This window comes from Poecilia formosa, unplaced genomic scaffold (genome assembly GCF_000485575.1).
Source record: "Poecilia formosa unplaced genomic scaffold, Poecilia_formosa-5.1.2 Scaffold65, whole genome shotgun sequence".
Classification (NCBI taxonomy): domain Eukaryota; kingdom Metazoa; phylum Chordata; class Actinopteri; order Cyprinodontiformes; family Poeciliidae; genus Poecilia; species Poecilia formosa.
The window spans coordinates 2,506,634-2,531,537 of NW_006800004.1; the positions used below are offsets into that span (position 1 = coordinate 2,506,634).

At 39.0% G+C, this 24,904-nt stretch overlaps 1 protein-coding gene and 1 long non-coding RNA gene across 4 annotated transcripts in view; both read left to right on the top strand.

The window, feature by feature from the left end:
- Positions 1-426: 426 nt before the first annotated feature.
- LOC103139861 (kynurenine--oxoglutarate transaminase 3) lies at positions 427-8,217 on the top strand. 3 transcript variants are annotated; one of them, XM_007554709.1, is made up of 14 exons: positions 481-568; positions 2,075-2,162; positions 2,394-2,455; positions 3,011-3,155; positions 3,925-4,074; positions 4,154-4,240; positions 4,846-4,968; positions 5,045-5,165; positions 5,279-5,355; positions 5,433-5,522; positions 7,207-7,393; positions 7,540-7,613; positions 7,695-7,781; positions 8,032-8,217. In XM_007554709.1, exons 2-14 carry the CDS (start codon positions 2,076-2,078, stop codon positions 8,086-8,088), a joined length of 1,347 nt encoding a protein of 448 aa, XP_007554771.1. In that variant the 5' UTR covers positions 481-568; position 2,075; the 3' UTR covers positions 8,089-8,217. The 3 variants fall into 3 exon arrangements, with proteins under 3 accessions (XP_007554773.2, XP_007554771.1, XP_007554772.1); XM_007554710.2 differs by having other exon boundaries at positions 493-572; XM_007554711.2 differs by lacking the exon at positions 2,075-2,162 and having other exon boundaries at positions 427-568.
- Positions 8,218-12,625: 4,408 nt separating this feature from the next.
- The window catches only part of LOC107836527 (uncharacterized), a 65,467-nt gene continuing 53,188 nt past the window's right edge, over positions 12,626-24,904 (top strand). Inside the window, exon 1 of the long non-coding RNA XR_001662444.1 lies at positions 12,626-16,401. This is a non-coding gene — a long non-coding RNA (uncharacterized LOC107836527). The remainder of the gene's footprint in view (positions 16,402-24,904) is intronic.

Genomic DNA, 24,904 nt, shown 5'->3' on the forward strand with positions numbered 1-24,904 from the left:
TAATTACAGAACAAGAGTATAACTTATAACTTATATTACTAAATTAAGTCTCAACACAAATTCATTTTGGTAAATTAAAGCGTTCATCGCCGAGTCTTTCCGAAAATACACGAAGTGAGCGTCAGTGTTCGGGGCAGTGTTGCCTTCATGGATGATTCAAGAATCACTCCTAGACTCCTTTAAAACGTCAAATAAATACTTCTTTTCAAAAAGGATTCACCGCTCTTACAGTTACTAACTTGTATGATTCATTTTATGCTCGGTTCTATTTTACGGGTCACTATGTAAGAAATGGGTACAATATTGCATTTAGAATTGAAAAGACGAGGAAAAAACGCGACCTATAATATTTTGCGGTGGCATTAACGGTCAAAACGACTGTCTTTCTATTTGCTTCACAATCTTATCATTAAATAATTTTTTTTTCGTGAGCCCATTCCACTATACGCTTACTTCGCCCCTCGAAGCACCACTTCCGATGTTTACAAACGCAGCATTTTTTTCCCCAGCGTGTGAGAAGAGAAGTGTCCTGCTGGAACACTGGAGCTGTTTGAACAGCACAGCTACAGTAAGTAAGTTGTTGCTGCTGCTCTGCTAGCTAAAGCGCTGTCAGAGTGTGGAACACGTATCTTATGGGCTTATTGTTGTTAGAGGCATTTATCACAGAGTTGCATAGCGAACATAGGTAAGGTCCTGCAGCCATAACATTAACTACCATTAGCCAGTGCTAGCTAGCTTCCTGGCTGGCTTTCCAGCAACAGCTGTCTGTGGCGCATGCAAGCTAGTGGCGGAAAACGCCGCTGTGCTGCAAACATGTTGGTGAAAACCTACACAGAGGTTTTTATCTGTGAGCCTGATGGTTTATTTCAGTGCACTTGACTTGACACTTTGTCCCTTTTTCATGAACCCCCCTTGAATGTTAAAACGCACATCGGCGCCACCTAGTGTTTAAAATTTTACAACAGCCAAAGGACAGAAACATTCATGTTTAAACTGCAACAGTTACATATTTTATTTGTAAAAAAACAACAACAAAAAAACATAATTATTTATCCACAAATGAATGATTCATTTAATCTATATGTAATTTTTATGGTGCTCCACAAATACCACATTTTCATGAATTATTTATGAAGTGTATAATTAAATTAACTTTACACTTTACACCTTATTTAGCTGTCTATGTTTTCAGAAATTTGATAAGTCCCCTTCAGGCTACTTTTTTTGTTATTTAATTTCTGTTTCATTCCATACATAAATAAGAGCTACACATTCTTGGTAAAGTGGCAGGTTATTATAATTAAAATAAATTAGATAAAGGCTAAATCCCTTAAAATTTCCACATCATATAACATGACGCCTATTCTTTTCAGAGTTGTTGAAAACAAAAATATTTGTTACAATCTGCACAAAACAAAGAAGAAACGTACAAAACCTCCGGCAATTTGTGGGAAACGAACGACATGTGAACCTGAAGGCGTTCAGGTTCACATGTACCCATTTCTGACATAGTGACCCGTAAAATAGAACTTAGATCAGGGTTTCCTCCAGTGTATTGTAAGCCTGGCGGCCCACCAGGCTTTGCTTGTGCCCCCACCAGGATAAACATTGCTTATTTGTTTGTCTTTTTAAAATATTTCCATTTTTTTTCAAAGACTTTATAGTTGGTGTTTAGGCGTTAATATTCCAATCTTTCAGTAACATAATTGTCAAGTAATATTTTCAAATTTCCTATCAACTTTAAACATTTTTTAACTCAAAAACACAACGGACTGCTGGATTAATGACTGGCCTAGCACCCAACCACCAGGCTTATCAAGTTTTCTGGGGGAAACCTTGTAGTTATCGAAGTATATCTTGTTTTAATGTTCTTCTTGTCCCATATTTTCTTGACTTATTGGAGACGGCATTTACTGAGTTATGTTTTATAAATAATACTTTGAGTTACTGAATATGTAAAATAAAAAAAACAAAATTGAAATGTCTAATCAGAGCCTGACATTTTAGTTGAGTATCCAAAAGATGTCCTCATTTTTCCAGCTTTGTGTTGAGATTTTGTTCCCTGTTCCTCCAGGATGAGCTATACACGGCGGATCCTGAATGCCTTCAGGTTCACATGTCGTTCGTTTCCCACAAACTGCCGGAGGTTTTGTACTTCACAGGTAGGACACACTTCACACAGCTTCACACAATCAGTGCACTATTAGCGGTGTGGAATAAACTCTCCTCAAAGCTGTAGCTGTAGCCGACTCCTGTAGTTGATGACTAACTCACTTTGAGCTGCTCTCTGAGTGCACTCTGTGGCCTGGCTAAGAGTCTCTATGCAGAATGCGTCAAACATTAATGTAGTTAGCACTTTGAGCAGTGAGATGCATTTTGTTTCTCTTTTACAGTCTGTAATGGCGTCAAGACACACTCATGCCAAGAGAATTGAGGGACTGGACAAAAATGTTTGGTAAGTGAAGGAGAATTAAAAGCATTTAAGAAACTTTACATGCACTATTTACTGTGTTCATATTGAAAAACGCTTATCTAGAGCTTATTATGGTATACCTTGACCCATTTGGTTTTGATTTCAGTTTAAAATCTTCCTATTTCTTGTTTTCTAAAGGCCTGTTGGCTGATGCCTGATTATTTATGCGAACTCCTCTCCCCTTCTTCCAGTTTGTGACCTTTTAGTAGAGGTGGTGCCTTTTCTGTTGCTCTCCAGCTCTGAAGCAGTCTGTCACTGAAAGTCAACAGTTCCACAGCTTCAGATATATTCATGTTGTTGGTTTTTAACTGGATTTGGTGATTTTTAGTTACTGGTATCACTAAACAATACATGCCATCTTTTGGATGTCAAACAGATAAGTATGGTTATGCAAATTTCATTAAAACAAAAAACAGAGTAAATGAATGGAAATTCGATTCAAAGTATCAGTATTTCACAGTGTTTTACTCTTAAATCAGAGTCTTAAACGCATATTAGCTCTGTTCTGAACGATAACAGTTCACCCCTTGTCCACAGGGTGGCGTTCACCTCCCTAGCAGCCGACCCATCCATCGTCAACCTCGGCCAGGGCTTTCCAGACATCCCCCCGCCTTCTTACGTCAAGGATGCTTTGGCAAAGGCCGCGTCAGTGGACCGCATGAACCAGTACACCAGAGGCTTTGTAGGTTTACAGAACTACTGAAATCCTGGTGGTGGTCACAGAGAAGCTCAAATCTAAAAAATAAAAACAGCGGAGGCGCAAAGACGTGTCCGCGCATCCTTAAAAAGTATTAAACTGTGTGTAGAAAATTAACATCTTAAAATATCTTAGTTATTTGTTCTTATGCCTGTATGTTTCATGTTTTTTTTTTTTTTCCTCTGGGGACTTTTCTGTCAGGGAAAAGTCTGAGGTACCCGCAAGCATCTTGATTCCGTTTTGTGACTCGAGGCGGTTGATGCTACTGCTAACTTGCTGCTAATATACCTCTGCTAGCATTGTTTGGATCTACAGTATAATCGGTACAAGTTTATCTCCAGTAGGCTAGATGAGATTTGTTTTCGCCTCAGGCTCACTTGAGCTGCCAACACATACGAGGTTAAGACAAAAAAAACTTTTAAGCTAGGCACTACAGGGGTTAAGGCTGTCTAGCGCCATATGCAGTGTGAGAAGCACAAAGCTGCTGCCAAGATCCACAAACAGACCCCAGAAATTTTACAGAATTTTCTATGCCTTATTGTAATGCAGCAAGATCCCCCATATTTATTCTCCATATTTAGTTTTTTCAGTCTTAAATTTCATTCCAGGTGGCATTAACAAGCCTTAAATTTGATTTGTTGAAAGCTGCAGGTACACTGATTTTGCAGGCAGGACATATTTTATGATAGAACTCCTTACTCTTTGTGTTATCAATATTAACTGTCTTATATTCTCCCCTCCACTGATTCAACAGGGTCACCCATCCTTAGTGAAGGCCCTTTCTCAGGTGTATGGGAAGGTTTACAGTCGCCAGGTTGACCCTCTTAAAGAAATCCTGGTCACAGTCGGGGGTTATGGTTCCTTATTTAGCACCATACAGGGCCTGGTGGATGAAGGAGATGAGGTGAGCTTCCATATGTACATTTATAACCATGTATGTGTGACAATATAGTAGATTTATTCATCATCTAATCTTTCCACAGGTGATCATAGTGGAACCTTTCTTTGATTGCTACGTACCGATGGTCAGAATGGCCGGAGCCAAGCCTGTGTTGATCCCATTACGGCCTGTAAGTTCATCTGGAAGTCGATGCCAGAAACTGTTGAAAATTAGAAATTAGACTTGGTCTCTTCTCTGTCCCACCAAACAGGAATTTAAAATGTAGCTTTGGGGACTGATAATAACCCAAGTAGATTTTGGGTCAGATAAACATATCTATGTTGATTTTGATCATGTTTTTAAGAATTTTTCTACTAATCTCTGGGTGTTTGGACATTCTCATGACACGTTGCGCACTTCACATGTTTCAAAGAGCTTTGGAAGAGAAACGGGGTCCACAGCATCACTGGAGGAGGGAACCAGTTCTATGTTTTGTGACAGTCATGATGTCTCCTCTATAAAACATTGTGTAAGATCTATACTAAAAGGGTACTTTGAAAACAAAGTTGAAATTCAGATTTATCATGAGCCCTTTTCTATATAAAGTCAGCAGCAGTATGTTGTTGTGTTTTTCAATGTTCTTCTCTTGTGGCAAAGTTACCACAATTTTTCAGCAGACAGCCTTTTTTCTGCAAAGTTTGTAAATATTCATTGATAAATGCATAACTGATCCATATTATTCTTTGGGGTTGTTGTTTGGATTCATAATGTTAATTTTTCTGTCCCATATTGCAGAAACCTGGAAAGAAGACAGTCTCTAGTGCCGACTGGTATCTCGACCCAGACGAGCTCTCTGCAAAGTTCAGCTCCAAGACAAAAGCAATCATCATCAATACCCCCAACAATCCTATAGGGAAGGTGAATACACGCATGGGCCCCACCACTTACTGCACTGGTGGTACTTGTTGCGCCAACTGTACTTCTTCTGCCACAGGTTTTTACCAGAGGCGAGCTGCAGATGATCGCAGACCTCTGCATTAAACACGACACGCTGTGCTTCAGCGACGAGGTTTACGAATGGCTCGTCTATAAGGGACATCAGCACGTCAAGATCGGTGCGTTTCCACTTTGGTTCATTTACTGACAGAAGTTAAGAAAGACAAAAAGTAATCGGGTGTATGCTTTGTAATAAAAGTAAATAATCTGGAACAGGATTGTCTCTCTGCAGCCACTCTGCCTGGAATGTGGGACAGAACGATAACCATCGGCAGTGCAGGGAAGACCTTTAGTGTTACCGGTTGGAAGGTGAGGAAACGCTCCATCAAGAGTTTGGTTTCCTTCATCTTGTCCACTGTTTACCTGTGTTTACTTGTTTGTTCCAGCTGGGTTGGTCTATAGGACCTGAGCACTTGATAAAACACCTGCAGACCGTCATGCAGAACACTCTGTACACCTGCCCTACACCTCTACAGGTACGTCACACACAGCCAATTACAAAAACTCATGGCTCTTGAATTGTTTCATATTTTGTCGGTTACAACAACAAATGTTTTTTATGAGGACTTTCTGTGATTGACCGTGACACTGTGGTGCAAAGTCTCAAAGTGGAAGAAAAAGGAAGCTTTGTTTTCCAAAAGCAAATCTTTGTTTTCGTCGACTAAGTTTGTGAATGCAAAGACTTTCACTTTGGTTCCAGTTTGCTCTGGATGTATTAACGTTTTATATTTAAGCATGCAAGTTTGTTAAGTGGATGGATGTTTAAGCAGATATTTATTGTAAAAATATGTGTCTGTATGTTTTACAGAAGGAGATGAGGTTGAATTAGGGTCAATAAACATGATTCAGAGCTGATGGGAGAATGCTGGGCACATTTCTGCCAATAGGGAAGCCAATTTCTTAGTCTTTCACTAACTTTGAAAACATTTAGCAGACTTAGCTTCCAACAAATAATTTTTTCTGGATACATTCTAAAGTACTAATTTATTCGGCTGTTATGTAAACTTTCCGTTGAATAAAGTTTGACAACTATGTTGAAGTTTCTGTGATTGACCGTGACACTGTGGTGCAAAGTCTCAAAGTGGAAGAAAAAGCTGTTATCAGCTGTTAAAATTGTCAAAAATTATTCAAGTAGTTAGACATTTATATTCATGCTCCTATTTGGAAGTGGATGAAGACTGTTAGTGCAGTTCAATTTCCTCTCCTGAAGTTCTCTCTTTAATTTTTATTGAGCAAGTGGCAAGTACACAAGAGGCAAGCATATGAGGTACATAGAAAAATACAATTACATAAAAAAATCAATCAGAGGTGTTAGTTAAATTAATATGCAAAATGTAACATATATGAATTATTTTGAGAGAATTTTTGTGGGTGCAACAAATTATGTTTATTCTGTTCCCAGAATGCATCACTGTAGAACTACAGTATAGCGTGTACATCTTCCAACGTCAGAATCGGCCTTTATTGTCATTGTACAGAAATACAACCAAATTTGTTTCAGTATCACCCATCTCAAGAAAAAAAAAAAGACAAAGCGAACAACATAACACATGTAGCCAGGAGCCTGAGGCTGCAGCCACCATGGGAGGCACTGCCCTGTCATTACATGAGAAAAACAACATGAGGGTGGAAAATGATCCACACCGTGTGAGGTTTCAAGATGACGACCTGTGTGCTGCCTGACTGAAGCCATGCTGGGGTCAGTTGGGCAAAATCAGCAACAGATTTAGCAAAAATCAACAACTAAAAACCGAAACCATGAGTTAAAGGTCTGTTCAAAGAATCACTTCCTGAAGTTTAAACCGTACATATAGCAGTGTGATGCCAAGTTATGTCATTGACACATGGTGCTAATCAAAATGGTTGATATTAGCATTCTTTAGCATTAGCTTCCACTTCGTATCATCTTGGTATAGCATTTTAGCTTTAGCGGATTTAATATTTCTGATTTGTACTTAAGCGTTACTTTAACGTTTTAGCTAGCGGTGGCTACCACCAGCTCTGACCTGCTTGCCTCTCTGCTCTCCAGAGCAGTTTTGTTCTCAGTTGAACATAAAGTCCTAATACAAGAAATGAAAGTTTGTGGATGTAATTTGACTAAATGTGAAATAATATCAAGACTTTAGAAGGACCTGATAGTTTTTCTGTGCTGCCGTTCAGGAGGCAGTTGCTCAGGGTTTGCTGCTGAACTATAAGCTGATGGGTCAGCCCGACTGTTACTTCTCTTCACTGGCTGAGGAACTGGAGGGAAAGCGGGACCACCTGGCCGCCATCCTGCAGGAGGCTGGGATGAGTCCAGTCGTCCCAGAGGGAGGCTACTTCATGCTGGTAGACGTCACGCCTCTCAGTGAGTTACTGACCAAACTGACTCCAGCATCAGTCCCTACAATAACATGAAGTCAGACTTCCTCGTCACAGACTACAACTCTGTACTTTTTCCTCGTTCTTACTTCACTAAGCAACGTTTCCAACCCTAAATTGGATTTATTTTAGATCAGGACCTGTCCCACATGGGTGACGATGAAGCCTACGACTACAAGTTTGTTAAGTGGATGATTAAAGAAAAGGTAGGAGTAGTTATTGGTGAGATTACTCATGCTGGAAATTGTTTGTCATAAATCAAAGTCCTGATAAGTGGTTTCTTACAGAAATTAGCTGCTATTCCTGTCACAGCGTTCGTCGGAGAGGAGTCCAAGGAGCAGTTTGAGAAATATATTCGCCTGTGCTTCATAAAGGTAGACCGTAAAATTTCCATGGGGCAGAATGTGCCACCATTCATTTCTTTCTGGTTTGCTACCATGGAGACAAATCTTATTACATTTTAAAGTTAGAAATTTAGTTCTGTGGATCAATAGAAGGACTAGATCTAGATTGCTGGATCTTTAAAAATCTGAAGGAAAAATATAAAATGTGACTGGTCAGCATTGTTGCACAGAGCAGTGGAAGGTTTTCTAACCTGAGGTTTTTGTTCTCTTTGTTTTACAGGAAGACAGCACTCTGGAAGCAGCAGGGGACATCTTAAAAAACTGGAGGAAAGTTTAGCAGGATGTAGAGTTTCAACAAATGGGAATTAACCGGAAATGAGAACATTTTTAAAGGGGCAGCATTATGTAAAATCAACTTTGAATCATGGTGTAATGTTATTCAGTCATTAAAAACTCACTTGGAGTGTTGCTTTGATTCTTTCATGAGTGTTTGGGGAGTCCTTGAATCTCCCGTGGCAAACATTCTTTTGGCAGAAACGATTTTTGTTTTTTTGTTGTTTTTTTTCCCCTCACCGGCTTTTTCCAAGAGGTTCCACCTCAGAGCTGCAGTCCTCAGGCCGAACTTCTGCCTCACAAAGCAGAATTTACTTTACAAGGGAAAAGTGCTTATTTTTTGAGTGCCTAGAAAGAGCAGGAGCTTCTTAAAGAGACAGAGGCCCAAATTCAAGGTGTCAAATAGCAAAGTCAATTTTTTAAGGTATGTTTGAGATATATCATTTTTATAACAACTGAAGGTAACATAGTTACTTCTGCTATAAAATGACACTATATGTCTGGAAAATACATAATACTGTCACTTAAATACCCTGGAATACAAAAACAAATGTAATAAAAATCTCCTGTTTGAAATGTTGAATGTTTGTCATTTATTTACCAAATAATAGTAGAGATGAAAAAATACATGTACTAAAGAACCACCAGGAATTCTGACGAAGCATCCCCAACCCCGCGGCTGTTTTAGCATTTTTGTCACCTTCATGTTGCTTCAAGCTAATTGCCATATTAGGAAAAAAAATACTCAAACTAACTACAATGACATCATAATAGTGTCTGTTTTTTTTTAATTCATTTTAGTTTGACTGTGATAACTGTCAGACATGTTGGGTTAAGAGATATATAAAGTAGAACCTTTCTGACAACGTAAAGTAGGCTTTCAAACTGAATGGCCGACCATCAGGTCATGACTTAAACTCGGGACATTAAATGTAAAAAAAAAAAAAAAAAAAGATAAATGGTGGCATCAGCAGTTACTAGGTCTAGAGGCAAATAACCTTCTCTCAGGGGCAAGTTGCTTTGGGTAAAAAAATGTTTTCACTTGTGGCAGCAGGACTAGGAAAACGATGTTCACAGGTTCTCTCCATTCAGTCTGAGTTTGTGCTATTTTGCGAAGCTGGTTGAGACGTACAGCTGTAAATGCAGTAAAATATGGCCATCACTTGAAAAATGTTAAGAAAAAAAACCTCTTCATAGAATGTTAGCAAAGTGCTGTAAGTTGGATTCTTAAATATCTTTCTCTAAGTAGTTTTATTGTAAGCTGCAGAGCTTGTTTTCCTCTGACATTTGACTTGAAGGTATGAAAATTGCTCATTTTAGAGGCCCAGTAAACCTTCGTGAACCAGTAGGAAGCTCTGCTTTACATGGCATGGAGCCATTTAAAAGTTGGCTCTAAAAAAGAAAAAGGTACATTAGTACAAAGGATAGAAAATAGGTTAAGAATTGGTAGAGAAAACCCCAACAAGATTTTAAAAGCTAGTGTTGAAAAGGCTAAAGGTGAAGAGAAAAGGGTTCATAGTTAGAATTAATCTAAATGTCCTAACCAAAAGCTACAAGTGGAGGCATAATTTTTAAAAGATTTGTAAGGGCTTCAAAAACTGATTGGTGGGAAAATAACTGAAAAAAAGTTGAAATAAAAACCACTGGTATGGTTAAAAAGGAGAAGTAGCTACTAAAAGAGCTAAAGTTATACAAATAAAAACATATCTTATAAACCCAATTATATAAATAAACCAAACTAGGAAATATATTGTAAAGCTAAATCACGTTTTCATAAAATTAAATCTAAACATTTTCTACCAGAGCTGGTCCAAAGTTAACTGCTGTGTTGATCCGCTAGAGGGAGACAAAGTACACAGGACTGCGGCAGAACTCCGTCCTCTGTGGCACAGGGTTTGTTTTGCTGAAATTCTGCAGCAAAGGAAACAACAAGACAAAAACCATTTAGTGGATTAAAAACAAATTGAAATCTACTTTAGCATTCAGTTATCTGTTTGCTGCTGTTGGATGGAAAAACAGCACATAAGCATCAGGGAGACTTTTAATAATGAAAAAAAAACAACTAATTGTTTACAGCAAAAGATGCTCCAAATTTACAGTAGAACTAAGATTATGTTGATTTAAAAAAATATATGTCGTTTAAAATTACATTGCCAAAAGAATGAGTCCCTCAACTTGTCATGTTACGTCCACAAATTATTTTACTACATTTTTATGTGTCAGAGCTAAACCAAAGTACTGCATAATAGTGAAGAGGAAGAAAATGATTCAAGATTTTACAAATACATTTCTGAAAAGGGTGGCATGTGCTCGTGTTCAGGCTTAAGGGTTAATTCTATTTGGATTGGACAATCCTTGCCACCAATTACAGCAGCAAGTCTTCAGTGGTATGTTTCTACCAGCTTTGCACATTCATGGGAAATCTGTTCACCAAAGTAGCTCAAGCTAAATGGAGAACATCTTTGGACATCCGTTAGATTTAGGCCTAGATTCATTATTTGAACACATAATATTCACCTAACTAGCATAGCAAGCAGAAAACTGTGCAGCAGTCCTGCTGTAGAGGACACCGCTACGAAAAAATGCTAAGAACTCATGACTAAAATCAGAAAGTATGAGGCAGCCTTTATACTAAGTGAATATTGAACTGTGAATGAAAGTGACAAGTTGATATTTCCTTACTTATTTTGTAGCATTGTCTGCTGGTTTGAGAGCCCATGGCCTGAAAAAGTTTAGGAATCCCTGATCCAAACCACAGTGAAATATGTAAACCAGTTTGCTGCTCGGTTTTTGAAGACCCAGTGATTGCACTGAAAATGTACCTACGGCAGACGTCGAGATGTTAACATTTTATTAGCAGCCACAAATAAAAGCTCCATTCTGTCAGTCAGCAATGAATAACATGGATTGGATCTTTCTCTTTGGCGTGCGGCCATACCTGACGGGAACGCAGACAAATAATGAAGGTGTTCCGAGCCTGAAGCGTGAAATGTGTGCTCTGTAAATTTGCAGTAAATAGCCAACTTCAAGCCATTTCCAGCTGTCACAGTCAGCAGCAGCATCCCTGCTCTTAATCCGGTGGAGGAAGCGTTATCTGATGAAATGCTTTTAATTGTAGCTTCAGAGTTAATAGTTAGCGTTCCAAGCTATTTGGCGTGAAATTGTGCCGCTGGGAGGGAAGAAGGTGTTGTGTTCTGCTAGACAAATGTTTGGAAAGTGAGGAGGTGCCCCAGCTTCAGAGCCCCTGAGATTAATATCAGCATGTCAAGACTGAGTGAACCGGAAACCAAAGGGAGGGTATAAATAACCACATACCATAAAGATCTGTTTCTTTTGCTGCTCAGTCCTGAGTCCAAGGCCTCATGGTTACTGAGCGTCCGCAGCCAACTTGACGTGTTGGTGAACTTCCCCTCCAGCGGGGCCTAAACAAATAACGTCCTGCGCTCTTAATACAGCGTGAGAACCGGTGCTGGGAAACACTACTGCAGGAGAAAAATCCGGAATGGGATTATAATGCGGGCTGCTGTTATCAGACATCTTTTAATGTGCATTTCCCAGATTCCCCTGGATTAGGTTGAACACCATCACATAATTTATGTTAATTACGATTGCCGTGCCAATAATCTAATGTCACAATCCCGTTATGAAGGAGGATTTAGGTTACTGATGCCCTAAAAATCACACCAGATGTTTGTGCTACCTCGTGTTGCCTCTAGGTGGCTCTGTTGGTCATGCATTCGGATCGCCTTTCATCCCACTGGCTTTGATGTAGCCAGTAGAGAGGGGGGTATTACTTTGAGTCGTTTAATAGAGCCGTGACACAAACTGTGCACAAAACTCACAACTTTATGCTATGTATAAAAGTAATGATGGAAATATTTTGGTATTGAAATGAACTGCTAGAGTTTAATGTTGAAGTTAGTGTCTGCACACGTTTTGTTTGTGGCGCCTAACACCGAGCAAAGTAAAGATCGCTGCTCATAGCAACGCCGGCCGCAGGGCGCAACAGATGTCTTGAGGGAATTCCAACATCAAAATCAACCCTCTGAAACAAACTCAAGGCCAAATCCAGCCCACTGCTGCTATTCCTGGGGCCACAGAAATAGAATGTCAAAGTAACAAGTTGTGTGCTGCAGTATTACTTTATCACTCAAATCAAATCAGCTTTTATTTGCATCGTGCCGAATTGCTTCAATGTTGAATGTTCATTTATTTTTAGAAGTAAGCTTATTGAACGCAAATATAGCCATAATATTTTAATAGTTTGCTAATAGTTAGTTTTATGAATAGATTCTGCCACAACCGGTCCTCTGAGGACATTCATGATCTTGATGTGGCCCGAGAGGAAAATGAGTTTGACAGCCCCGTGCTGAAGTTTATGTTGCCTCTTGAGGTGCACGACATCCACTGCAGTTCTTATTTTTTACAGTAGATGTCGCTGGAGAGAAAATCTGCCTGTATTCAACAATTAGTAAAGACTGGAGTGCTCATACGACTCTAGCTACAATTTGAGCTTATATAGTAGTTGCTGTTTTTTTTGTGGTTTTTTTTGTTTTTTAGTATTGCATGTAACATTTTGTTTTCAATATTCCATCTGTGTGTATATCCAGTCATGCCTTTCTATGGTCAACAAAACTTTTAATTTTAAAGCAATGTATCAACAGCAGCCTCAACACAAAAGCAAGAAGCCACAAAGGTATGCTAAACTGGAAGTTATTCTAGGAAGTTTATAATATCTTCTATGTAAGCATTAATATTCAACCCTGCTACTTCTCCTATTTGGTGAGTGCCAGTCACATTGTGCATGGAATGTTGCAGAAATGTTTCGACAAAATAAAATCAAAGTCGTAACAGATTCTGTGCTGACTTTTCTATCACAAGTCGCCATTTGAGAGGAAATAAACAATAAGTATTAAATGGATGTTAAAAAGCTCAGCGTATTAATATTGCTAACCTCGCTAAACCCAGAAAGAAACTTGTATTTTTACTCGTACTAGAAAACTTTCTTAACCACTATGGTAGTTTTCTTAGCTGATATATTCATTTGCACAATACAACCCATATAAATATACCAGCCTTAGCATTCTGTGTTGAAACTTGGACATGATAACTAAGGATAGTTAATGACTGACTGACCCAACATGTTCAGGTAAATTCTGTTCATAGCGTTTAGGTAGTTGGATTAATGATCATTACATTTACAAACTAACTTGGCTGATTATAGTTAAAATCATTTTAATGGCTAATATTTCCTCCGAAATTTATTTCAGTGTAAAAAAGTTAATAGGTGCTTAACAAACTTACATTTTTAAAACCAATGAAGTTGTTGCAGCAAAGGTACAGTTACCCAATTTTCCATCTGTGGTAAGGCACTATGGGTAAAAAATGACTTAACCCTACACATCCCAATTAGCTCTCCAGTATTATCTGTCCTCTTAATGGCAGAGTTGCACTCTGCTATCCCTCATTAGGACCTTGGTGCCTCCTCAGCTCTGTGTTATAAAGAGTCTGGGCCAAGATAATCATCACTGTAACATGATCAGGAACTGCAAAAGCCTGATTCCACGAGCTGAAATCAATTTGTAGACTTGGTGGAGTACCCCTCCACCCCCCCTTCAAAAACACCAATGTTCCAAGGAAGCTAAAGGGATGGTTGAAGGAGCAGACTTATGAGCTTGGATTGTATTTTGGAACGATCTGCACAGCATTTAACCGGACACTGATTTCGCTCTCCTCTCCGTAAAGGGCCTTGAGAGGCCTTTTTGTTGCAGCTTGCGGATAAAAAACTAAATTGAGTCGAGAACCGTTTCCGAAACAAAAGCAGCAGAATTCCCACGGACAAATAAAATGCGCTCAAGGGGATTACAGACGGATCAAAAATAAAGTGCTAATCGCGTAAGCCGTCATCATTAAAGCATTTCTGGTAGACTAATTGTGCGGCGTCGCCCAGCACATTACGCCCCATTGTGACAGAGACGTAAATATCTGTGAGAATATCAAGGGTGCACCACCGCGCCGACCCCCCCATCCTCTACCCCTCCATCCACAAATGATGTCCTCTCTCCTCTCTCACACAGGCCATATGGCGGGTGTGCGCCCCGCTCCTACTGCCAGCCCCTTCTCTCTTGCGCGCAGGCTAACAGCTTGGTGGACACATAATTAATTTGCCTCAGCGTCTGCCATTTATTTTCCAACCTACATTTTGTTAATTGGACAAAGGAGGTTCGGATCATCGTGCGAATGTTACTGGGTATGTTAAGGCTGCTAATTGCTTGGGATTTACAAGATAGAGCTGGCTTGTGGGAATATGGACGCCGAAGACAGAACTCGGCGTGGCCACGTGGCGGGGAACTAAAACGGGAATCATCACTTGGAGGAGACGAGGCGCCCGAGCAGGAGAGCCTCACGTCTTTGAACTCACATGCCAGGCTACACTGTCAAAACGTGTCATTTCTATTGTCCTGTGTTGTTTACAGCTTAATGCAAGCTGACACAGCCCCCTTCCTTGCTTTTCTCTGTGGCAATCTCTTCTTTTTTTTCCCCCTCCTTCTTTTAATTTGCCAAGCAATAACTGTGGTGAATCACACTTGGAATATGAATTTAATCAACTTAATTGACTAGTAAATGCAAATGTTATCAGGAAGGCGAGCGTGCGGCATAAATCTCCTCAATGCCTGGTTTTTGTGTTTTGTAAACATCAAAAGATGATGATGAAAGTTGTTATCTGAGCGATCAGAGAGATAGAGAATGTGCATCAAGAGAAACTGTTAATTAGAAATGTTGAATATAAACTAGGTCTTCAGTTTGTATTAGGTTTAATGCAGCTCTTCCTTTGTGAATAATGAAAACGGGCAGAATGCTCACATGTGAAATAATTAGCTGGGGAAGATCTGAAATGTTTAGTGTCAGTTTATCAGTTACTTCTGTACGTCACAGTCGAGACACGGTGCTGGGAAAAGTTGCCTCCTTTCTGATTTCTTCCACTGTTGCTGTTTTGTCTCACTTAGACATTTCAAATATCAGACAAAGCTGATCTTGGTAATTACTTTAAGTAATTACCAGTGTAAATGTGTTAAAAGTGTTACAAAAAGATTATCCACACATGGACATGGGAAAACATGGAACAATGACTGGACAACCAAAATTAGTCCAAGAGAATATCAACAACTCATCCAGGAGGTCAGGAAAGAACCTAGAGCAACATGTAAAATACAACCGGCCTCACTTGACTCAGTTAAGGTCAAAGTTCATAATTCAACAATAAGAAAGAGACCGGTTATAAGGCCATCAAAGAACACAAAGCTGCATCTCATTTTTGCCCTAAAACGTCTTGATGACTCCCAAGAACTCAGGGAAAATATTCTGAGGACAAACAAAACAAAACTGAATCTTTTTGGAATGTGTGTGTTTTATTACATTACAAATATTTTCTGTTGACAAGAACAGTTCAAGTAAGAGCTAGTGCCTGTGCAGAGATGGAATTAGTTTAGGATAAAACAACTTAAATGTTCTTCTTTTAATTGTGTATTTCAATGTGTGTGGTGCTAAAACTGCTTTAGTGAAAACATGCCATCTGTTGTGAGGTACAGATATTTGTTTTGTAAGGTTAATGACTGATGAAGAGTAATTTTAGCCCTACAATAAATGCAAGCTAGCTGTGGTTTCCTTTCCTTTTTTCCCTCAAACCTCCACAGAATAGGTCCCCAGAGTTCTTAAAATGTATTACATTGTGTTTGTTATTTTAGCTGGTAACAGCATGAAGCCCCCTCTAAAATATTCATTTCAGACTAATGAGGCTAAAATATAAATACTATTACTGGAGTTAATAGTATTTGATAACTCCATTAATAGAATTACTAAATGCTAAATCTATTACACATTAATTGCTAGTGTGTGAATAAGCATACTAGAAGCACGGGTTAAAAGCACAGTAAAATCTAGTTCATTTGTTTGTTAATAGTTGTTTTTGTTAAAAATGCTTTAAGCCGCCAGAGGTTTTGTCATTTATTTGGGGTAAAAATATTATTTATTTGCCGCAGTTTGTTTGAAACATGCATCTAATAAAAGGTGTTCTGTTCACAACCTTACTGTTGCGCTGCCAATGTTGTATTTTCTTTTATTTCTTTGGTAGATGTAAACCGAATGTATCATCATAAATGAGGGCGGGACCTAAATGAGGCAGGTGAAAGGTCATAATACTACTGCTACGCTGTTCTAGAAGGCTTCCTGAAAGAGCTAAACTAAGGGGAAACAGACATAACATACCTGTGGATGCAGAGTCTATATCTTTATTTTGGCCTGTTCAATCTTCTGATGGGTGAGTACTGGATGTAACTGATTTTTGTGCATAAATGAATTGCTGAAAGTGCTTATATGAGGCTAATCTCGAGTTAGCAATAGCAAATTTAGCTCGAGCAGCTGTTGCTGGGTTTCAGATGACGTAGCACCGACGTCACCCAATGCACATGGAGGGCCAGAAGTAAATTCAGCCCATTTATTTCTGTTGATCCAGCATCAAAATGTCTAAAGTCTGTGTCCTGTATGGTTGTTCCAACCGTTCTAATAGAGAGAAAGATAAACTGTATTTTCGTGTTTCGAATGTAGTTGGTCACAAGAGACATAATTTAAGAAAAACTTTCTGAAAAAAGAGGAGAAAAGTGGATCAACAATCTACAGCTAAAAACAGGAGTTTGCAGCGCCACTTTCTAACAGGTAACGACGCATCGTTAAATGTATTTTCAGGTATTTTATTGGACAGTTACTTAGAAAGACAAGCATTCATATTTAAGGTAAGATATATTATTTTTATGCCGTAGCATGGTTGTCCTCAGAACGTTAATGTTGTTAGCAGCTAGCTCAGTGTCGAGTCACGGACAGAAAATAATGTTTATTCAGTGGGAGTTTCATGCTAAAAAAACAAAAATAAAAAAGCTAAATAAATTAAATATAACCTACCCAGCCATACAGTCACAGTGAGCTGTTACTATTCCCCCGCATGCTTCATGTCTGGCCACGAACAGACACGAACATGGGGTTTCTGTATCGGTGCGAATAGTTGACCTACATTGGACATGAATCCAGCATCCTACAGCGACTCAACATTAACCTACAACTCCAGCATGAATTTGGGTTTACAGAAGCTAAATAAATTATTTACCAGGAGATTAGTTAGTTCTTTGTTTGCGATAGCATCCTTATCATAGACTAATTACTTAAAATGGCACAACTCACGACTCACCCAGCAGAAATAAGTCGACAGCCATTTAATGCTTCTTTTGATCCTAAATGCTTGACCCAACTTGAAACTAAATGAGTGTATTCTCCAGGCTTTTGAAAACTTTCTTCTGGCTCATTGTACAATATGAGGTCTGCAGCTTCATGTAGTTAGTTATGTGGATCACCTTGACACCGGGTAAATCCTCAAGATTATAAGATATGTCTTTAAGAGATGTCTTTTTTTCTTTTCTTTTTTTTTAACCAATCTAATATGGATCATATTATAAATATACACATATTTTTTTCAAGATGCCTCGGCTGTTCCAGCCCATTTAGGGCATTACCGTACTCGTGATCAATTTTGCTTTGTTTTGAACCGGAGAAATCCCCTTCTGGCTCCGCATCTGAATTTCGGGTGTCATCCTGGTCACGTGACTGAAACCCATCAATTGGTGTCTGTTTGTACTGTGTGTTAGCTTTAGAAGGATATAGCCAAACTAATTAACTAAGTGCAATTATTTGGAGTTTGTTAATGTATTTTAACTGAAGGCTGAAGTATTTTGTTGACATATTCTTATATTTTGGAGATGAATTGTCTGTGTTTATTCTCAGTATGTCTACAAAGCTCTGATGTTTGAGAATGTGAGTGCTGAACTCACTCCTTCACCTATTATTCAATACTAACAAACCTCACCTGGCAGAATTACAAAAGATTTTTCCACAGTGATGTGAAAGAGTCATTTGCAATTATCAGAAATGCTTGATTGCAGTTGTTGCCAACAGCAACACAATCAGTTATTAGGGTTAGGGAGCACAAACTTTTATACAGACATTATGCATTTCCTAGGCACATAGTGCCATTTTCTAGCACAATCAAGTAACTGTATCATCTTGAGTTGTTATAGAAATATTATATACATTTATATCAAATATGATGTAAAAGAAATTTGAATTTGTAATTTCATGCCTTGAATTTGGGCCTCTGTTTCTATAAAACCTCCTGCTCTGTCTGAAACTCAGGAAGTCATCACAAGATGGCTCCTCTATTAACTCTTAAACAAAGAAATAAAAAGCTCATTTCTTTTTCCCCTTTAATCTCTTTATTTTTGTTTTTTTCTTTCTCGTAAACTGAGGGACGCTGGTCATTTCACGTGCCATTCCTAAGGTGTTTGCTAATTGCTTCTGGCTAGTCTGAAGGAGCTGAGTGGGGGAGTCACAGGGCAGGGCTGCTCTTCAAGGCGGTAGCTCTGAAACTGCAGTTCTGAAGGGGAGCTGCATCTCGAAGGCAGATGGATCCAAGCATTTTACACAGCTGAATGGTTGCCATGAGAGATTAAGGGATTTCTCAAACATACATGAAAGAATCAAGGCAACACTCCATGTATGTTTTTGATGAGGGAATAACATTAAAACACGATGAACAGCTCAAAAAAGTTGATTTTACACAATACTGCTCCTTTTAAATGTAGCGTTAGGTTGACTTTTTCGCATTTTCCCATGAAATCATCATTTGAAAACATGACTTCTCGTATTTACTTTGTCTGATTTTTATGTTTATTTTCTTTAATTTGAGTGGATTCAGACTTCAGGGCTGATCCAGCTACAGCTAGAGTCTGAAGCAGCAGCTGCACAAAAGCCTATTTTTGTTGTTTTTTTTGCATGCCGGCCCTGGAGCCATGCAAAACGGGGCATGTCGTTCGCTGCTGCAGTCGTTCGCTGTTGTTAATCACCTGCCTCACCCTCAACCCCACCCCATTCCTCTCCCGGCCTTCACTTTTTTTTGCCATGTGTTGTCTGTTTTTTTTATTATTATTTTTTCCAGGCGCTGATTAATCAGAGCGCTGGGCCCTTGATGAAATTTTTGCTGTTATTGTTCCCAATTTTAGCAACATCTTTTATTGTCTTCATCACTCATTTACAGGAGGGGAGTCGAGGGGGAGGTGGAGGAGGAAGAAGAGGAGGAGGGCGGGGTGGGTGGGAGCGGTGGGATGTCAATTATGCAAATGATGTTGCACATTTTTGCAGATTACTTCATTCAGCTGCCATTGTTTGGAAGAATTTAATTAATAAATATTATTATGCCCGCTCTTCCTTCAATTTTCCGAAGCTTTGTTTCAATTTGAGCTCTCCTCCAGCTGCCCCCCCACAAACCCTACACACACACACACACACACACACACACACCAACTCCCTCTTTGAGTCAAAATCAAAGCGGTGTGGAACGCCAAAGCCAAACACACTCCCCCTTCATTGAATGATTTTGAAGTTGCTACCTCGCTCTCATCCATTGGGCTCAAACGTAAGATTGTGAAAAACGAAAAAGAAAGGCAGAGCGCGGTCCGTTTAATGACCAGGAATTGAATTAAAGTTTGCCCAAAATTGACATTCAATTATGTCGCACCTAATGATATTTTAATCTCCTTTTCTTTAATTTCCAGGAATTGGCTTTTCAAAGGCTTTGTCTGGCAGCGACACAGGCGGCCTGAGTGAAGAATACAGATTGGTGTTAGATCCCCGTCATGATAGGGAAATGAAAGCTTTTCCAGTTCACACTCTGAGGAAACCCAGCGTTCCTCATTAGACATTTCAGCCACCATTCTGCTACGCTGTGGTCCTCATCCTTTTTTTTTTTGTTTTTTTTTTTTCTGGCCTTGATAAGATAGGAGTTGTAATATTGCATTACATTTCTGCTATTCTGCGATAAGCCTTTATTGTTGATGGGCCGATTATGATTTTTTGATCATGCTTTTTGAGTTCCACTTTTTCCCCCTCCTTCTTCACTTTGTTTTTATTTTTATTCTATATATAGACGGGGCGCTTTCAAATTATTGGCATTGATGGTTTAACATTGATCACTAAAATACACAGCATAGCAATAGCTTAACACAACTTGAAGTTCTGACTCTAGCTGTAGTCCATGTCCTGTGAATCTCTTGAATGAGTCCTCCTCAAACTCCTCAGCACACTTTTTCCTTGCACTCAATTTTCCAATAATATACCTATCACTCTGTGAGCAGCCAGTTTCTTTTCCAATGAGTTTTGTAGCTTATTGCTGAATATATTGATTATCTGCTGGACAACTGATAAGTAATTTCTGTTAAAAAATAATGTTTCATGGCCTTATTAAATGTCATAATTTTCTAAGGAACTGACTTTTAGTTATTTTGATAATTACGTGATCATTATTTCAAATGAATTGCATAAGAAATAAAAAGAAAAGCTTTAGGATAATCAATCAGTTTATTTGTAGAATACATTTCAGCAACAAGGCAGTTCAAAGTGCTTTTCATCATGCATAGTACAGTAAACAGTTGTAACAAACATTACAGCAGTGGTTCCCAAACTTTTTCTCCTGGGCCCCCCCAGTGGTTCACAAACATTTTCTGGGCCCCCCCTATGGTTTACAAATAGCTGTCTGGTTGAACGGTGTGTGTGTGTGGGGGGGGGGGATTCTTAGAGACTCTCTAAGAAGGGGGGGGGAAATCGATTTTTTTGGGGTGCAAAATAAATGTACGTCGCTGAACATAGACGACAACATTGGTAGCCTACAGGCTACTTGTCAAGCTTAAGGTGATGTATTGATATTAGCTAGTCATCTTTTAGTTAGCATTACCTGCATCCAACAGCTTTACTGAACTCAGTCGGTTAGTTTGGGGGAAAAACTGAAAAGTTAGGGTTTAAAGGCGGATCAGACAAAAAGAAGTTACGACATGTTAACAACGGATTAAACAGTTTTAACTGCTGATAAAAGTGACAGAGAACACAGATATGGGAAGTGCGGAACCCCCTAGTGTATCAAATTGACAGAGGAATAACAGAGAGTTGGTCATCCTAAGGTAAAAATCAAGTGCATACGGCGTTCATGTTTTTTTGTTGTTTTTTTTTTTCATCCAGACGGCTTCCTGCACCCCCCTTACAATGGCACGGCGCCCCCCCTAGGGGGCGCGCCCCACAGTTTGGGAACCTCTGCATTACAGTTTGTCAAGTGTCATCATGAAATCATCCATACATGTCAAATATGTTCAATATTCCATTTAATATGGATGAAAAGCTGATCTAGACACGTGTTTTTTTTTTAGCCTTGACTGTTTTGCTGTTTTCTGGACGTTTGTTCCAGATTTGCGGTGCATAGAAACTGAATTCTGCTTCTCCGTCTATAGTTCTGGTTCTGGGGATGTAGAATATTTTTAAAAAATGGAGTGTATTTTTTTTTTTTTTATAAAATGTTGCTCTTCACTCATATCGAGTTAAGTCAACTACAGTGTGTTGTGGTTTGATGAAACCAAACTTGAACTTTAGAGCAAAAGGTAGGTCAGACGCAAAAACAACATTCATCGTTACAGGAAGAACATCGCAGCAGCAGTAGAATATGATGGTGGGAACATCGTGATCTGGATTGACTTTTCTACAAGTGTGTGTTTGGTTACAATTACAACCAGATATGAATATAGTTTAGTCTCACCTCAGAAAGCTGAAGAAAGAGGTTTTAGCTTTCATCACAATGTCAAAAAAAAGTGACACCGCATGAGAGGAAAACTAACGGATAGAATGCATATTTTTAGTTCTTTAGGATAGATAATTATCTTTGGCCATAACTCTGGAACAGCATTATGACTTTTACATTTCATTTGGGATCTTTCAAGCTTGTTTCTACAAACGTTTCTTATATAGTGAAGTTTGTGTGTAGCTTACCAGACACTTGTCAGGTAATCTAGTTGTTGTGGTTGTTATGTTTCCAGTAATTTCCTGGCACATATTCCATGTCTCTTTCAACATTAGAATGACCAAACTGGAAATGTTCTCCCTTCCCTCTCTCTGGTCCTGAAGTCACTTCCTGATTTGTCACTGCCAACAATACAAATGTAGGCATACTGTTTTTCTATTTCGTACCGTCTCTCCTCAAACATCTCCTGAGGTGTGTCTGCGAAACGTTGAGGAATTCCTACAGTTTGGGTCCTGCTCATGCTTTTCCTCGCCACAGGTTACTGGTAAAATTATGCACCAACTGCACAAATTAAAGCGATGGACTGGGTCATGAGACAGCCCCATGAACAGTCTTGTGAAGGGTAGCGGCTGGTTCATTAAGGGCTGGGGAGCGAGGGAGCGTGGGGGGCCCGGGCCTGGAAAAACATAACCCGAGGAGCACTTTGTTGCTGATTACTCATTGACGTTTTCCTGCCTTGTGGGATACTTCTATTTCTGACAGTTGCTCCTGCGCCGGGTGTGTTTAGCGGCATGTCCGGCGCCACTCGTCATGTCGACCGCGGCTGTGGCTGGGAGGAACAGCTGTCTGCATTAACGAGGCCGTGGACGGGCAGACCAGTTAGCCGGCGGTGCCCAGGCAGGCCAGAGCAACCGCTCGGGCTCCGTAAGGCCCCGGGATACGTAAACAACGACTTAATGAGAATGCATGCCATTACTGTAATTAGCAAAGCTCATGTCAAGCACTGTCAAGAGTTTCAGGAAGGTCTTGCATCGCACCAAACGGGCTGGCATGCGCTGACTGTAGACCCACCTGCAACTTCTCCTAAACAGTGGAAAGAACTAGTTAAAAATACTGTAGCTATAAAAAGACGGCAACATGCAAACTCAACCCTGCAGAAATGCATCCATCCGTATTGTGTAACTGCGGTGTTGCTATCATGAAAAATTTGTACAATTTTTAATTAAATATGTTTTAAGTTCTTTTGTTTTCACAAGAAATCTTGTTCTTTAGAAGTCTTCTGAAACTTTTACCGTAGAAATATTAAAATAACATTAATCTCAAATCTTTCCTTACGAAACAAAAATGATATGAACTTAAGACGGTATGAGTTTCAGTATTTCTACTACATTTAGTGGTGAGTTTGAGTTGTGCCAGTGGCTCATGATATCTGTTGGCGGTCACAAATAGTTTCTTTTTCTTTTTTTTTTTTGCATTTAATTGGTTGAGGGTTTTTTAAAAGGCTGTGGTTGAATTCCCTTTACAATGCTGGTCACTTTGAACCATCAACATTGTATGCTGTTGCAGTTTTTGTCATTTCTATTTTCTCCTCTATTTCATGAAACTACTTAATTATGATTAAGAAAAAACAAACCATCAAACAAAAATCGCGTACACCAATTTTTAAGTACAAGTAGGTAATGCGTAGGTACAAACTATTGCAGTGCAGAACTATGAATTTTCAATTGGTAGTTTAAGATATTGTAAAAATGAAAATTAGGTTACGATATGAGCATTTTATGACTCTCGTGGTAAATAAAAAATACTTATTTTTGATATATTAATCTTTATCCAAGATAAATTTGATGTATTTTATCGACTTCTAATCGATTGTCGTAAATTCACTTGAAACACCACACAGCCAAGTTGACGTTTAGGTATACCACTAATGCCTGCTGATGCATATTCCACACATAACACGGATCTACTGGAAGTAATTTTGTTTTCTTGGTTCTTGCATGTGATTCTGTTCCTTTTACATCGCGGTTCCCAGTGGGCAAGGCCAGGTAATTGTTTTCTTTTGGCCACTGGTGCCAAAAAAAAGTAAATTCAATATTTATTATTATGCATCGATTAAGGTATGTCAATGCAGTCAAGTGGGATTTTTTTTTTAATTGATTTTTTTTTTCTTTTTTAATTGTCTGTTACTTGAGTTCATATCACTACAACTCAAAAACTGTTGCCAAGTCAGGACTGTCCTTAGTCACTAAAACTGGTTTAGTGAGAAAAACTGTGTCCCAGTAGTTAAGGATTTGGTTGTTGAATTGTTTTTATTTTTCAGACACTCTAGCAAATTGCGTCATATATTTTGTTACTTCATTTGTTAGGAAAACGTATTGCATTGTTTTCCCCTTGGGGAACACCACTGAGCTTTGGTACACTGATAAATGAGGTAAGAGCTTCCATTAGTCCTTTACCAACACACTGTACGTGGCGTTCTGGGTTTATTTATATTTTGTGAAGTTCTGCATAATATTAGTGGAATATGTTTTTTTTGAAGATACCTCACCAGATTTCACACCATGCCCCTTAAAGTGATATTGCATCAGGTTTTCCAGGCTTTCTGTCTGTAGATACTTCACAGGACATGAAGGCAAGAGACGTGATTTTGAAACTCTCCACGTCTTTGCTGCGGTTCCAGGTTTCTATTGTTGTTGGTTGACTATCACTTGGTTGGTCAGCTCTGATGGTTTTTAACAGGAAGCCTTTATGCTTAGGTTGGTGGCTTTTATGAGGAGGCAGAATTCAACACCTCAGAAGCTTTTCTCCTCCCAGCAGTTTGAAACACTCATCTTCAATTTAACAATGGTGTACTGTGCCTTGTAGAGTAGGATAGGAATATCCCTTAATGTCCCTCAGTGGGAAAATTCAGTTGTCACAGCAGCAAAGTGAAAGGCAAACAAAAGCATGCAGATTCGAGCAAAGAACAAGAGAATGTACAGTAAAATAAAATTTTACAACATACAAAAAATATATACTGTAGTTTTAAAAATAACACACAAATAACTTGTCAAAATATTTGAAAAATATTTATATTTTCAAAGAAGACATTTTTCCACATTTGGCCTTCTTACGAGAACAGACTTCAGTTTGTCTTCTTGACAATTTTGTGCAGTAGAAC

Coding starts and splice junctions, on each gene's coding strand:
- LOC103139861 (XM_007554711.2), top strand. CDS start 479: ATGTTTACAAACGCAGCATTTTTTTCCCCAGCGTGTGAGAAGAGAAGT. Junction 4,241..4,845: donor TGTTGATCCCATTACGGCCT/GTAAGTTCATCT, acceptor CCCATATTGCAG/AAACCTGGAAAGAAGACAGT. Junction 5,356..5,432: donor TTAGTGTTACCGGTTGGAAG/GTGAGGAAACGC, acceptor TGTTTGTTCCAG/CTGGGTTGGTCTATAGGACC.